Source organism: Schistocerca nitens, chromosome 1 (assembly GCF_023898315.1).
Source record: "Schistocerca nitens isolate TAMUIC-IGC-003100 chromosome 1, iqSchNite1.1, whole genome shotgun sequence".
Lineage (NCBI taxonomy): Eukaryota > Metazoa > Arthropoda > Insecta > Orthoptera > Acrididae > Schistocerca > Schistocerca nitens.
The window spans coordinates 46,742,086-46,754,166 of record NC_064614.1 but is presented as its reverse complement, the minus strand read 5'-3'; the positions used below and the strand labels follow the sequence as shown (position 1 = coordinate 46,754,166).

Sequence of the window (12,081 nt, the reverse complement as noted above, 5' to 3'; positions counted from 1 at the left end):
GACTGCACTTTGACCAACTGCTCAAAAATTTATCCAGGAGTAAACTTTATTAAATTCATATTAAGGACATGATGAAATTGCCATTGAGAGAACATGCCTGCCAACAATTTTTGATCCAGGCAAGCAAATAAGAAAAATTTGTTTCTGCTCTTTCTTTGCCCAATCCTTACACAAGTACATTCTTATCCTTTTTAAGCTGTAAGTGACACTTTATTGTTGCTCTTACCCATCCCACCTCTATCAGCTGGAATAATTATCCCATAAACATTCTAATGGAAATAAGCAGAATTTCTTAGGGAAATGGGAACAAATACAAAGGGTAGTACCACCCATTCATTGGGCAGCAAACCATTTAAAGTGTGCATTCGATTTCTAATTGTACAGTAACAAAGCCCTTTGCAGGTTAGTTAAAGTACTAGAATAGCTTTACTTGTCCAGCATTAGTCAACATGACTGTATTAGTTACCTACTAGAAAACAAGTTAACCCCTTCTGTAGCATTAGAATTTCAGAGTGGCTCTAACCAAGTACCTTGGATGTTGCATACACATTTGGGTTTACCTTATTACAAAATTCAATAAAATCCTGGTTTTAATTTTATAGCCATCCTGTAACCAAATGCCCATAGACTTTTCAAAACATGCATGCCATCAACATACATCGCATCCTTAGATATACTGGGAACTACTTTGCACAATGAACAAAGTTTTCCAACTCAAAAGCAATGTCTGACAACTAATAAGTATGCCCTTACATTTATCATTAGACACCTGTTATTGCAGCACACTTCATAACATTATACAGATATTTGCTATAGCCTTGGTCAGGACAATGATTTCTACACAATAAATACTGTAAAATAATTACTTTATTTTACAAAAAAACAATAACAAAAAATGACTAGCCTATAATGAACACGACATAAATAAGGCGACAGCTAATTACAGTCATCAATTACAGCATTCATAGAATGAGGAATGATATTCAGTCTTAAACAATTACACATGGAAACAAATTTAATCAACTTCCTCCATTCGAGAAGCATCCTCACTGTCACCTTCAAGTGGTGGCATTTCAGCATCTACTTTTTCTTCTTCTGCAGCCTGAGGCTCCTCTTCATCGATGCCCAGACCCAGCTTAATCATTCGGTAAATCCTTGATGCATGTACCTGAGGTTCCTCCAGAGTAAATCCTGAGGACAGAAGAGCAGTCTCAAACAGCAGCATCACCAAGTCCTTCACTGCCTTGTCATTCTTGTCAGCTTCAGCCTTCTGACGAAGAGTTTCCATAACAGGATGGTCAGGATTTATCTCCAAATGCTTCTTCGCAGCCATATAGCCCATTGTGGATGTATCCCTCAATGCTTGTGCCTTCATGATACGTTCCATATTTGCCGTCCATCCATACTGGGATGTTACAATACAGCACGGAGATTCCACCAGCCTGTTGCTAACAACAACCTTCTCCACTTTTTTGTCCAGTATGTCTTTCATGACTTTGCACAGGTTCTCAAATTTGGCCTTGTCTTCTTCCCTCTTTTTCTTTTCTTCTTCGTCCTCTGGAAGTTCAAGACCTTCCTTTGTAACAGACACCAGTTGTTTGCCATCATATTCTTTCATCTGCTGTACTACATACTCATCAATTGGCTCTGTCATGTACACTACTTCAAAGCCACGCTTCTTCACTCGTTCAACAAATGAAGAGTTAGCTACCTGGTCCTTGTTTTCACCAGTAATGTAGTAAATGTGCTTCTGGTTTTCTTTCATTCTTGCAACATAGTCCTTAAGTGAACAAGTTTCATCACCAGATGCTGATGTTGCATACCTCAGAAGATCAGAAAGCTTCTTGCGGTTTGTACTGTCCTCATGAATGCCAAGCTTAAGGTTTTTGCTGAATTGCTCATAGAATTTCTTGTAAGTGTCTGCATCTTCTGTCAATTCCTCAAACAACTCCAAGCATTTCTTGACTAGATTCTTCCTGATTACTTTCAGGATTTTGTTCTGCTGCAACATTTCTCTTGAAATGTTCAGTGGAAGATCTTCACTGTCCACAACTCCCTTAATGAAGTTCAAGTATTCAGGAATTAAATCTTCACAATTGTCCATAATGAACACCCTGCGGACATACAGTTTGATATTGTTCTTCCTCTTCTTGTTTTCAAAGAGATCAAAAGGTGCTCGCCGAGGAATGAACAGCAGAGCCCGGAATTCAAGTTGTCCTTCAACGGAGAAATGTTTCACTGCAAGATGATCTTCCCAGTCATTTGTTAGAGACTTGTAGAATTCACCATACTCTTCCTGAGATATATCATCTGGATTCCTTGTCCAGATTGGCTTTGTCTTGTTCAGCTCTTCATCCTCCAGATATTTTTCCTTGATAGTTTTCTTCTTCTTTTTCTTTTTGTCTCCAGACTCATCTTCTTCATCCTCACCAACATCTTCAATCTTTGGCTTAGACTCATTATCACCTTCTTCACCACCTTCCTTCTTTTCTTCTTCTTCCTCTTCTTCACTGAGTTCCTTGTCCCTTTCCTTCTCAACAACCAACTTGATTGGGTAGCCTATGAACTGAGAATGCTTTTTCACTATTTCTTTTATCTTCCTCTCTTCCAAGAATTCTGTCTGGTCTTCTTTGATGTACAGTGTAATTTTTGTTCCTCTGCCCAATGGCTCACCAGGATCTGGGCGAATAGTGAATGATCCTCCAGCAGATGACTCCCACAAGTACTGCTCATCATCATTATGCTTTGAAGCAACAGTCACCTTGTCAGCAACTAAGTATGCAGAGTAGAAGCCCACACCAAACTGACCAATCATTGAAATATCTGCTCCAGCTTGCAATGCTTCCATAAAGGCCTTGGTACCAGATTTGGCAATAGTTCCCAGGTTGTTGACTAGGTCTGCTTTTGTCATTCCAATGCCACTGGAATAGAAAAACCAAATTAATATTTTACTGTATGGACACTTTCCTATACTAAAGTCAGTAGAATATTCTGCAAATCAATGGTTTTGTAACCATCATTGTCTATGAGGGTTGCATATACTTCTGAAGTTTTGACTAGTTCCATTAAATGTCTTCAGATGTAATTACATCAGTTACAAGATAAACCAATTCTCCTTCATGGAAGGAGATCTTTTACCACAAAGCACCATGCATACTGCAACCCACACCACATGCAGTGTGGCTTAGTGGTGGGAGATGTCTTTTCTGCCATGGGTTGCCAGTTAATACTGGATCAGCAGTTATTTGGTATTTAGTACCATTTCGGAAAGTGTCTGCAGGTCTGATGCTTGTCCACATTCTGGCATATTCTATGTTTACTGCAGGTAATCTTACTTTGCACACACATGTCAGACTTGTGTTGTAAGGGAAGGAGAAATTAAGTGTAGTATAAGGAGAAGGTAATTCCAAGTGTGAGTGCAGATGGAAACCATAAATTACTGGTGGTATAATGGAAAATGAGCGAGTGAAAAATAGGAAAGAAAGTGATGCAGATACGGGATTGGAAACTGAAGGAGAGTCAAAGTGAAGAGAATTAATCACAAAAATTCCCAAAAGAAGTTTACTGTGATATAGAAAAAGAATGGAGTTTATTCGTAGTCAAAGCAGCACAAAAGTTGTGTGGCAGAGCATCTGGAAAGGAAAGGTAAGACATTGTGGGATGATACCACAATCAATGCAGTTTTCTTCAATGGAGCATGGGGAAAGTGGTGAAAAAATATGACCATAAACGATGCAGGAAAAGAAGTGCAAATAAATAGTGGAAACAGCAAAGAAACAGGCACAGGAAGTGTTTACAAAGAAACTTTGAAGATGTTAAGAGCAATGTTCTATAAAATGATGAAACTAAAAGGAAGGCTTCTGAAGTAGCAGTAAAGAAGGAAACAGGTCTCTTGAGGTAACATTTTAAAAAACTAACACTAAGGAGCAAGCACACAGGGAAACAACAGATAATGAAATTTGGAGAAGCTGGGAAGCAGAATTCAGAATTAGGTCAAATTACATGGGAAGAAATGGAAATAGTTATGAAGAAGATGAATGGGGGAGGGGGAGGGAAGCCCCAGGACCTGATCAAGTATCAGTGGACATGGTGTGAGCAGCAGGTCCACTGGGAATGCAGTGGCTGTATTGAATACTGTCACGTGTGTGGAGATACAGTACAATACCTGACAACCGGAAAAAGAGGAGACATTGTTATCTTCAAAAAGGCAATAAAAGGACTTCATAAAAACTAGAGGAATAGCCCTTATGAGTCATACAGTGAAGATTTTTTGAAAGAATTTTACTAAATCAAATAAGTGAAAATATATTGTACAGAGGAAAATTGGTACACCAATGGGGAACTGAATACTTCAAAATAAGAGGACGACTTAAGAGACGGAAGATGTTTTTTGCAGGTGGTATGGCAATATGGGGCAATAAAAAGGTAGATAAACAGTTCCAACTTATGCATAGAAGGAAATATTTAAGAGTTACAGATTAAAAATAAAGATAAGAGTGAAGTAATGGTATTTGGGAGAGGGATCAAAAGGAATATTACTTTGAATGGAGAATCCCTCAAAGTGGTACACAGTCACTTATTTAGGGAATGAAATATTTATCGACTGAAGAAAAACCAACAGAATTAATGTTGAGGTTACAGAAGGGAGGCAATTTCTACGAAACAGTTAAATATTTGATTTGGAATACAGAATGTTTCAGAAAAAGTTAAACTCCTTATATGTAGGAGTTATCACTTCTCTATTGTCACCTGTGAAGGAGAAACATGTACAATGACAAAAAGGGACTCAAGCAGACCACAAGTGGGGGAAATCAAGTTTTTCAGGACACTTAAGGGGGAAAAAACTATGGACAGAGTAAGGAATGTAGATATTTGAAAGTACCTGAGAGACACACTAAGATGGTACAGGCATGTTAAGACAATGAGTTGGCAGAGACTTCCAAAAATTATGGAATAACTAAAGACGGATGGAAAAAGACCTAGAGGGCACCGAAGAACACTGGAAAATGGGAGTGAGAATATCTGGAAAGGAGAGGTGTGACCTGGCAGCAAATGGAAGAAGAGGGGGGAGGACTTAACATCCAGACCCAGCAGTAAGTGGAGTGGGATCCAGATACTTCGAAAGGATTTGTTTATGAAAATTGTTATTGGGTCAATGTGCAAAGACAATAACCGGCAAACATGAAGTTACTACAGCCAACAAAGAAAAGGCAGGGAAGAGGCAGCTGTTTACTAATTTGCAGAACACAGCTACAAATTTTTATAGAAAGTTTGTAAACAGTTATGTCATTATTAAGGGTAGGACCAACAAAGCATTAGCACACTACCAAGTTTGAAACATACCCTGCATCTTTAGGTGGCATTTAGGGGCTGAAACAAGTGACAAAACTTTACTTGTTTTAATGTCACGTATTGGTGAAGAAAGTGGACAAACTAATTGTAAGCCCAAAGCCACAATTTGTTCTAATTTCCAACTCTTAAGAGTTCTACATGCAATCAGCATAGATTCTAATGTGGTCTAATAAATTTTTGGACAAAGTTTGCCATGTGAAGGTAGTACATATTCCTTCTTACATTCTTGTTACACTACAGATTCAATCATTAAGGGCTGCAGTTCTTTCATACAAGTAAATGAGACTGACTATGAATACTGTCATTTATGAGGGCATTACAGAGAGACTGTACAGAATAGACAAAACAAAGATATTTAAGAACAAACTAAAATAAATGAAAAGGAAATGCTTCAAACTGACACTAGCACAATTTTTAACTTCTGAGGTAAATCTCTTGTCTACTGAATTTTGCACTCACTGCACTGTGTGTCCTTGTTACCTCAATGCTACAGCTATTGCTATGCTATATTTTTATCCCGATCCCTGAACTTAAAAGAATTCAAACTTTCAGATTAAATACTGCTAGAGAGAAATGGCAAAACTGAGAAGTTCTGGAAACTTTGACAAACCCTACGAACTGTACTCTAAGGTGCTCAACCACTCCCTGATAAATTTCTGCATGTTCAATGGTTACTGGTTGCTGTGAAACTAATTTGTTACTGCAAATGTTTCAGAATCCCCTTATACTGCCACTGTTTAAAATGCTTTAATCATATTAAGGCCGTGTCCTACGCGAGTGACAGCAAGCAACTTCTGGATACGCGAAACTCCAGTAACATTGGGTGGAAAGCTTGGGTGTCCTGTGTGTGAGTAACCATGTCACGCTACAGGTGGCTGCTTAGAGCTAATCAGCTGTTTCTATAAAACTATGTCCCTAACCTGAAGAATACTGTAACTGGAGAGTCAGGCTATAAAATTAGGTTCACTCATAGAAAATAAATCAAAAAGGAATGCTGTGCATGAAATTTACAAATGGAGGAATCTATGGAGAATTTCATAAATACTAACTATGAAGATCACCAGACAAATTCTTCGAATACACATGAATGAGCACAGGTGCATTCAACTATCATCATCAATAAATTAAATACGATTTTTTTTTACATGATCAAGAACTTAACAGCCAATAAATAAATGCGGAGGAATGACTTATGTGACTAACTATGCTAAATACAAACATAAGTTTGCAGATTGAAACTAGTGAACAGAAGCTAGCAGTGATGAAGGGGTAGCATGTACAATTTGTGATTATGTGTTAGGAACAGGTCCTGGGTGCGATTCTGTGCCATTTTTAAATTTTTACTGACTCAGTTACAATTCTGCATACAAAGTTTCATGCATACTGTTTACACTACACTGCTAAGTATATTAAGGTCTTTATCTTCACACATATCCCTGTATGTCACACAATTTGTAATAACTAACGTAATTCATCAGCAGTCAACATTAAGGCGAAGCATTTCAATTACTCTAGTCTTTGAAAGTAAAGACTAAAAATTTTAGAAAATAAAGTCAAACATTGTGTATTGAAATGTCTAGAAGCATGAAATAAAAGAAATATTAGGGAAACGTTGTGGACCTCATTTTCTGTTCATGATTTCAAGCATCATTCACATACACACAAAGTTTCTCTGATCTACCTACTTTTACACAAATCTATTCGTAAAAATATTTGACTTTTCATATTTATGATTTGAAGTTTTATCCAGAAAGCATGATCTTTTTGACTCCTCGTTTGCCTTCCTAATGTACTAGCAAAATAGCTAGGTCTTTAACAGATGAAATTCGACACTTTACAGCAGACTGTCATGAAATATTTCAATTTTTCCTCAGCTTACTAATTTTTTGTTAATTACCCCAATTACTTTCAAGCGGTTAAATATTTACCTGCTAAACTAGACCTCATGCTGGTCACTTTAATACTCCATTTACCTATTTCTCTTTGTTTGGCTATGAAAATTTGGACAAACCCTCATGGTTTAAGTTACAGGGACTCTTTGTTTTCGCTCTTTATTACATGTTTACAAAATGGATCTGAGTCAATCATATGATAAAATAGTCCTTCCCGTTGCTGTCACTTCCAAAATTCGTCATCTATATTTAACTTTTAAAGAGACTTTTTACGACCACTTGAGTACCAAAGTGCAGGAAAGTTTCGGATGCACAGCGAGCAACCTGTCCACGGATATAACAACCAATATCTCAAGAATAACTACACCTGCAGTTGTGTTTTGTCAACTGAAGCTGTCACTCACGTAAGACACTAATAATTCTTATGGAATCAGCTGTTATCTGCACATTGTACTTACACAGCCGATCATTTCTCATCTCAACCTCACCCCTACAAGAAAGATTCATGACACTGTATGCATTGATTTACTCACTATCTCAAGTTTGCTATTATTTAGTGCTTTCTTAATCGGATATGCACAAAATAGAAATTTTTTTGTAAAGTCACTATAATTACCATGACACGGACCTTCCCCAGCGTAAGGATTATCCTGCTTCATGATAAGAAATTTATGTTTACCTGATATTTTATGACGACAATACAAGGCCACCGCTTCAGATTATCAGCCCTTAATATCAAGACCATTCAATGGAACTAGTAACTTTAGAAGGAAGTGGAATCTAGACACTAATTCCTTACTACATAGAGACAAAAGTAGTTCAAGTTTCCTGATTCATAAACTATCAGCTTTTCAACGTAAGAAGTGCACAGTGAGTGTCAATCTGATGTAACCGGACCAGATGGTTTAGACCAAACTCAGTGTGAAGAGGCTTATGATTTATTTATTATGCATTTATGGACTAATTGCAAGAAATTCAGAAACAACTTTCAAAGTCTTCAAGAATTACTTTGGTGCATATGATTTACAGCGCCTGACCTCTACGGAATCTTACAGAACTGTTAAGTAAACAACAACCCTCTCCTTCCTATGAAGACACTAGAACCCCTTAAATACTGGTTTAAGAACTTTCCTGTAGCACAACACTTAGATAGGATCAAAATGCAATTTGGTTTCAAGTTTGGACAAACTTGAACTGTTCAACCATATACAGATATTCTAGGTTTACCTATCAGCTCTAATTACTGGATATAATGCACAAATGGAAACATTAGGGTCTGCTGCAAGTCCATCTTTGGCATTCACACCTGCTAATTTTACCAAATTACCCTCCAGCTTAATCCAGGCCTGGGCTAGCCTACAGATTAGGGAGTCGACTCTCCAACTTTTATTGTGGGTTACCACTTCCTTCCACAAATCCTTCAATTCCCTATGAGGCAGCTCATCATTAAGTTTTGATGAATTATAGTAGTTAAAATCTGCCATAAATAGTAACCTGGTATGTGGCAGTAACATTCATCTGAAAATTTGCACTGAATTAATTTCAGTATATAGCTTATGTTCGTAAGTCCAGAAATAAATAGCATGTACTGAACATAAATTTGAAAATTCATTCTTCCTAAGACAGCAACTTGAACACTTAAAATCCATTCCAAACAGTGCTATTTGGTGGAACATCAAGAGATATGAACTTTACTTTGATCTTGCCATTCCCAAATTACGTTTCCTAAACTAACTTCAAGGTAAATTTTTTCTACCTAAATAATGAACAACACTGCACCTTCAATACAGTGCTATACCTTGAACAATAGCAGCCTGGACTTTACAAGGGAGTTCCATATTGAAAATTATGGAACAGTATCATCCCACCCACCATGACTTAAATTCATCCACAATATAAGCGCCCCTATTCTGGTAATGTAACTGAACTTAAATGCACCTTGTAGTGCCCATTTTTTGTTAACCTAATTTACATACTGTAATTGCTGCTGCTATCTAAATTCTTCAAAAAGTGATTTTCATTTATCACTTAATCCTGAATGCTATTTTGAGTAGTAAGTCAGGCAGGTATGTTTTCTTGCCATGAACCAAAGATAAATTACTCCACAAGGCAATCACTGAGCAAATTCAAGTTGCAACTTAATAACTATGGCGAGGACATAACCCATGAATTCGATCTTAGCCTCAACGTCATCCCACCAAACTACAAACTGACTTTCTCACTGTGCATTTAAGTGGAACATAGCTATAAAGTTGTCTCTACTCATATTCCGGTAAACAATGTAATACTCTAGAATGTTCCGCTGACAATGTAACAATATGTAGCAACGAGCCCTACATGCAAATCAATATCTTCCCACTTGAAGCGGGAACCGTGAGCAAGAGGTGGAAATTATACAGCAACCACCGAAAACGGTCATGGCGACTGACCGAGCGCTATGTTATTACATGTAAAGAACACCCAAATAACTGCTACAAAGACGCCTATAGTTCGCCATGCACCTCGTGGTTCAGAGTACAGAGGTAAATGTACAATAGCACAATCATTTTCTACAATGGAAGAACATAGCGACACAGTTACATTGCCACTGGAACAATCACGAACTAATACAAAAAGTTACATTAAATACTTACGTATCAATTATTGTCAGTGTCCGCTCACTCTTGTTGGGAACGATTTTTATCCACAAATCTTTGCCAGAATCCAGTTTCGAAGGATCCGTGAGGGATTCGTAACGAATTTTATCCAAGGCCTGTAGACAAATGAAAATTATCAAGTTGTCACGGGGACCCAGTATGCAGTTAACCGTGTACCTCATACTACTATGAACTTACATCTGACGAGTTGGAGATCAGCTCTCTAAGGAATATTTCCTTGTTTGAATAGAATGTATTGATAATTAGTGACATCAATTGAGCGATCTCCGCCTGGAAGGCGAATGTCTCGACTTCTGCCGCATCTTGCATCTGTACGTCCTCCGGCATCTGTAAAATAATGTCAGTTATAATTACATACGAAGTTTACCTTACCAGAATTAACTTCACAACCGAAATAGCTAACAGAAGTCTAATTCTACATACCTTTATCAGCTCCTTCACAGCCGCGGTTCAGAAACTATAGCAACGCAAACAACAGCAACCGTCTCTCGCGAGTCTCCCCGAGCAAAGTAATGCCGACCGGGGCCAGTCTGACACTTATATAGACTTTGCCAACTCTCTGGAACATTCGACGCACCGGAAAGCAGAAAGTTCTGGCATGTTCTAGAACATTTGTTGTTCAAAGTGCGAATACAGTTTTTAAAAAACTTCCAAGAGAATCAAATGAAGCAATTATGTCAACGTAAAAGTATTCAAAAGCTGTAAGGTACGTTGGTATGCTCACAACTTTTATTTCAGCTCCTTTTAGCTGTTTAGTCTCCAATGAAAATCGTTGCGAATCTGTGTTTCGACTAGTGTTGTGTAAACATCCTGCACGCCTTCGCGCCGGATCTAGTAATTTCCAGAAATATTTAGCTGTTTTCAATATTATGGCTTTAAATAATGGTAATTTTAAAGCGATTATCAGTTTTTGAAGTGACTATACATAAAAACTTGATCGTGAAAGCAATAGTATGTTTTCCTATAATGCATGTCATGCTGCTACCTTGTGCCGATTATAGATTTTGTATGAATGGATCAATAGCGACTTAAGTTGTTAGAATGGACAAAATAATTAATTTCAAGTTATTTAATGTATGTCGAACGAAATTATTTATGCCGAAGATTGTGTGAAAGACCTGTATCTGTAATGTTAGTGTATTATGGTGTAGTGTGGGCTTTATTTTGTGTTAAATTGAAGACGTAATTGAAATAATTCCGACCGCGTTATGATATATTTATTGCGTAACTTTGCAACCTAATTCAGGAATGCTATATTCCAATTCCCAGGCACTTTGCTAACTTCTGCTAAATAGCTGCTGTTCGCTTAATTAGCCACAGTAACTTCATCGTCATCCACGTCATGATATTTACATGAAACTTATTTTTGTACGCTGTCTCGAATCTGTGTCAAATGATCTGAAATCTATCAGTTACCGATCACAAATAGTGCATGTTATACAACGGATATGCCCTGCAATAAATCGTGGGTTAGTTTACCAGTAATTTGAATGCGTTACTAATGGTTCATGCTAGCGAAGTGGAGTATATCCAGTTGATTAGAGGTTAACATACAGATGTACTGATTGCTTTATTTGTAGAAATATTTTAGCAGCTGAGTGAGACACTGTTCAGAGAAAATCAATAAAGGTCTGTAGCTTTCGAGAGATGCGTTGTTGAAATTTTCAGATGTATTGATGCATTCGTCTGCGTTTGTGACCTAATAGGATAGTTTCTGTCCACATTTCAGTTTTTTAGATCTAATTTCTGTATTTTTCGCTAATGAGCGATGTGATTCACGGTTCTTAATGGACGATATGATTCACTGTTCTAGAAATCTCGATGCATTGCTCAAACCTTCCAGAAGCATTGATCGCTTGTCGTGAATTTCTGTACCTATAATGGTTCCACAAAATAGGTAAAATGTGATACTCGCGGTAAAACTTTTCCCTCTCTTTTGTTGTGCTATAGCCTATATATTTTTCATTATGGTCACTCGATGAAATGTGGGAGGAAGGTAGGTAGTATATTTCATGACCTTCAATATTTCCTGTTGCAACTATTTTAGAAAGAGGATGGGCACGTAAAGGACTTTTTCTAAGTTTAGTCGTCAGTTACAGGGAAAAGCAAATGTCATTTATGTGCTGATATTCGTTACTATTTAATGCTAGTGTAGACGAAAGCAGCTTTGGTTTACGTGA

The 12,081-nt window shown here is 37.4% G+C and overlaps 1 protein-coding gene across 1 annotated transcript; it reads right to left on the bottom strand.

Annotated features, from left to right (window-relative positions):
• Positions 1 to 849: 849 nt before the first annotated feature.
• Positions 850 to 10,482, bottom strand: LOC126241035 (heat shock protein 83). The gene is made up of 4 exons (XM_049947973.1): positions 10,325 to 10,482; positions 10,079 to 10,228; positions 9,878 to 9,996; positions 850 to 2,921 (listed from the first exon to the last, which is right to left on the bottom strand). The coding sequence occupies exons 2-4, from the start codon at positions 10,226 to 10,228 to the stop codon at positions 1,016 to 1,018; spliced, it is 2,175 nt and encodes a 724-aa protein (XP_049803930.1). The 5' UTR covers positions 10,325 to 10,482; the 3' UTR covers positions 850 to 1,015.
• Positions 10,483 to 12,081: the final 1,599 nt, after the last annotated feature.

Bases quoted from the DNA above. Each gene is read 5' to 3' on its own strand.
- LOC126241035 (XM_049947973.1), bottom strand. From the start codon at position 10,228: ATGCCGGAGGACGTACAGATGCAAGATGCGGCAGAAGTCGAGACATTC. The intron at 9,997-10,078 runs GTAAGTTCATAG...ATTTGTCTACAG, and splicing joins TGATCTCCAACTCGTCAGAT to GCCTTGGATAAAATTCGTTA. The intron at 2,922-9,877 runs GTAAGTATTTAA...TTTCTATTCCAG, and splicing joins ACACTGACAATAATTGATAC to TGGCATTGGAATGACAAAAG.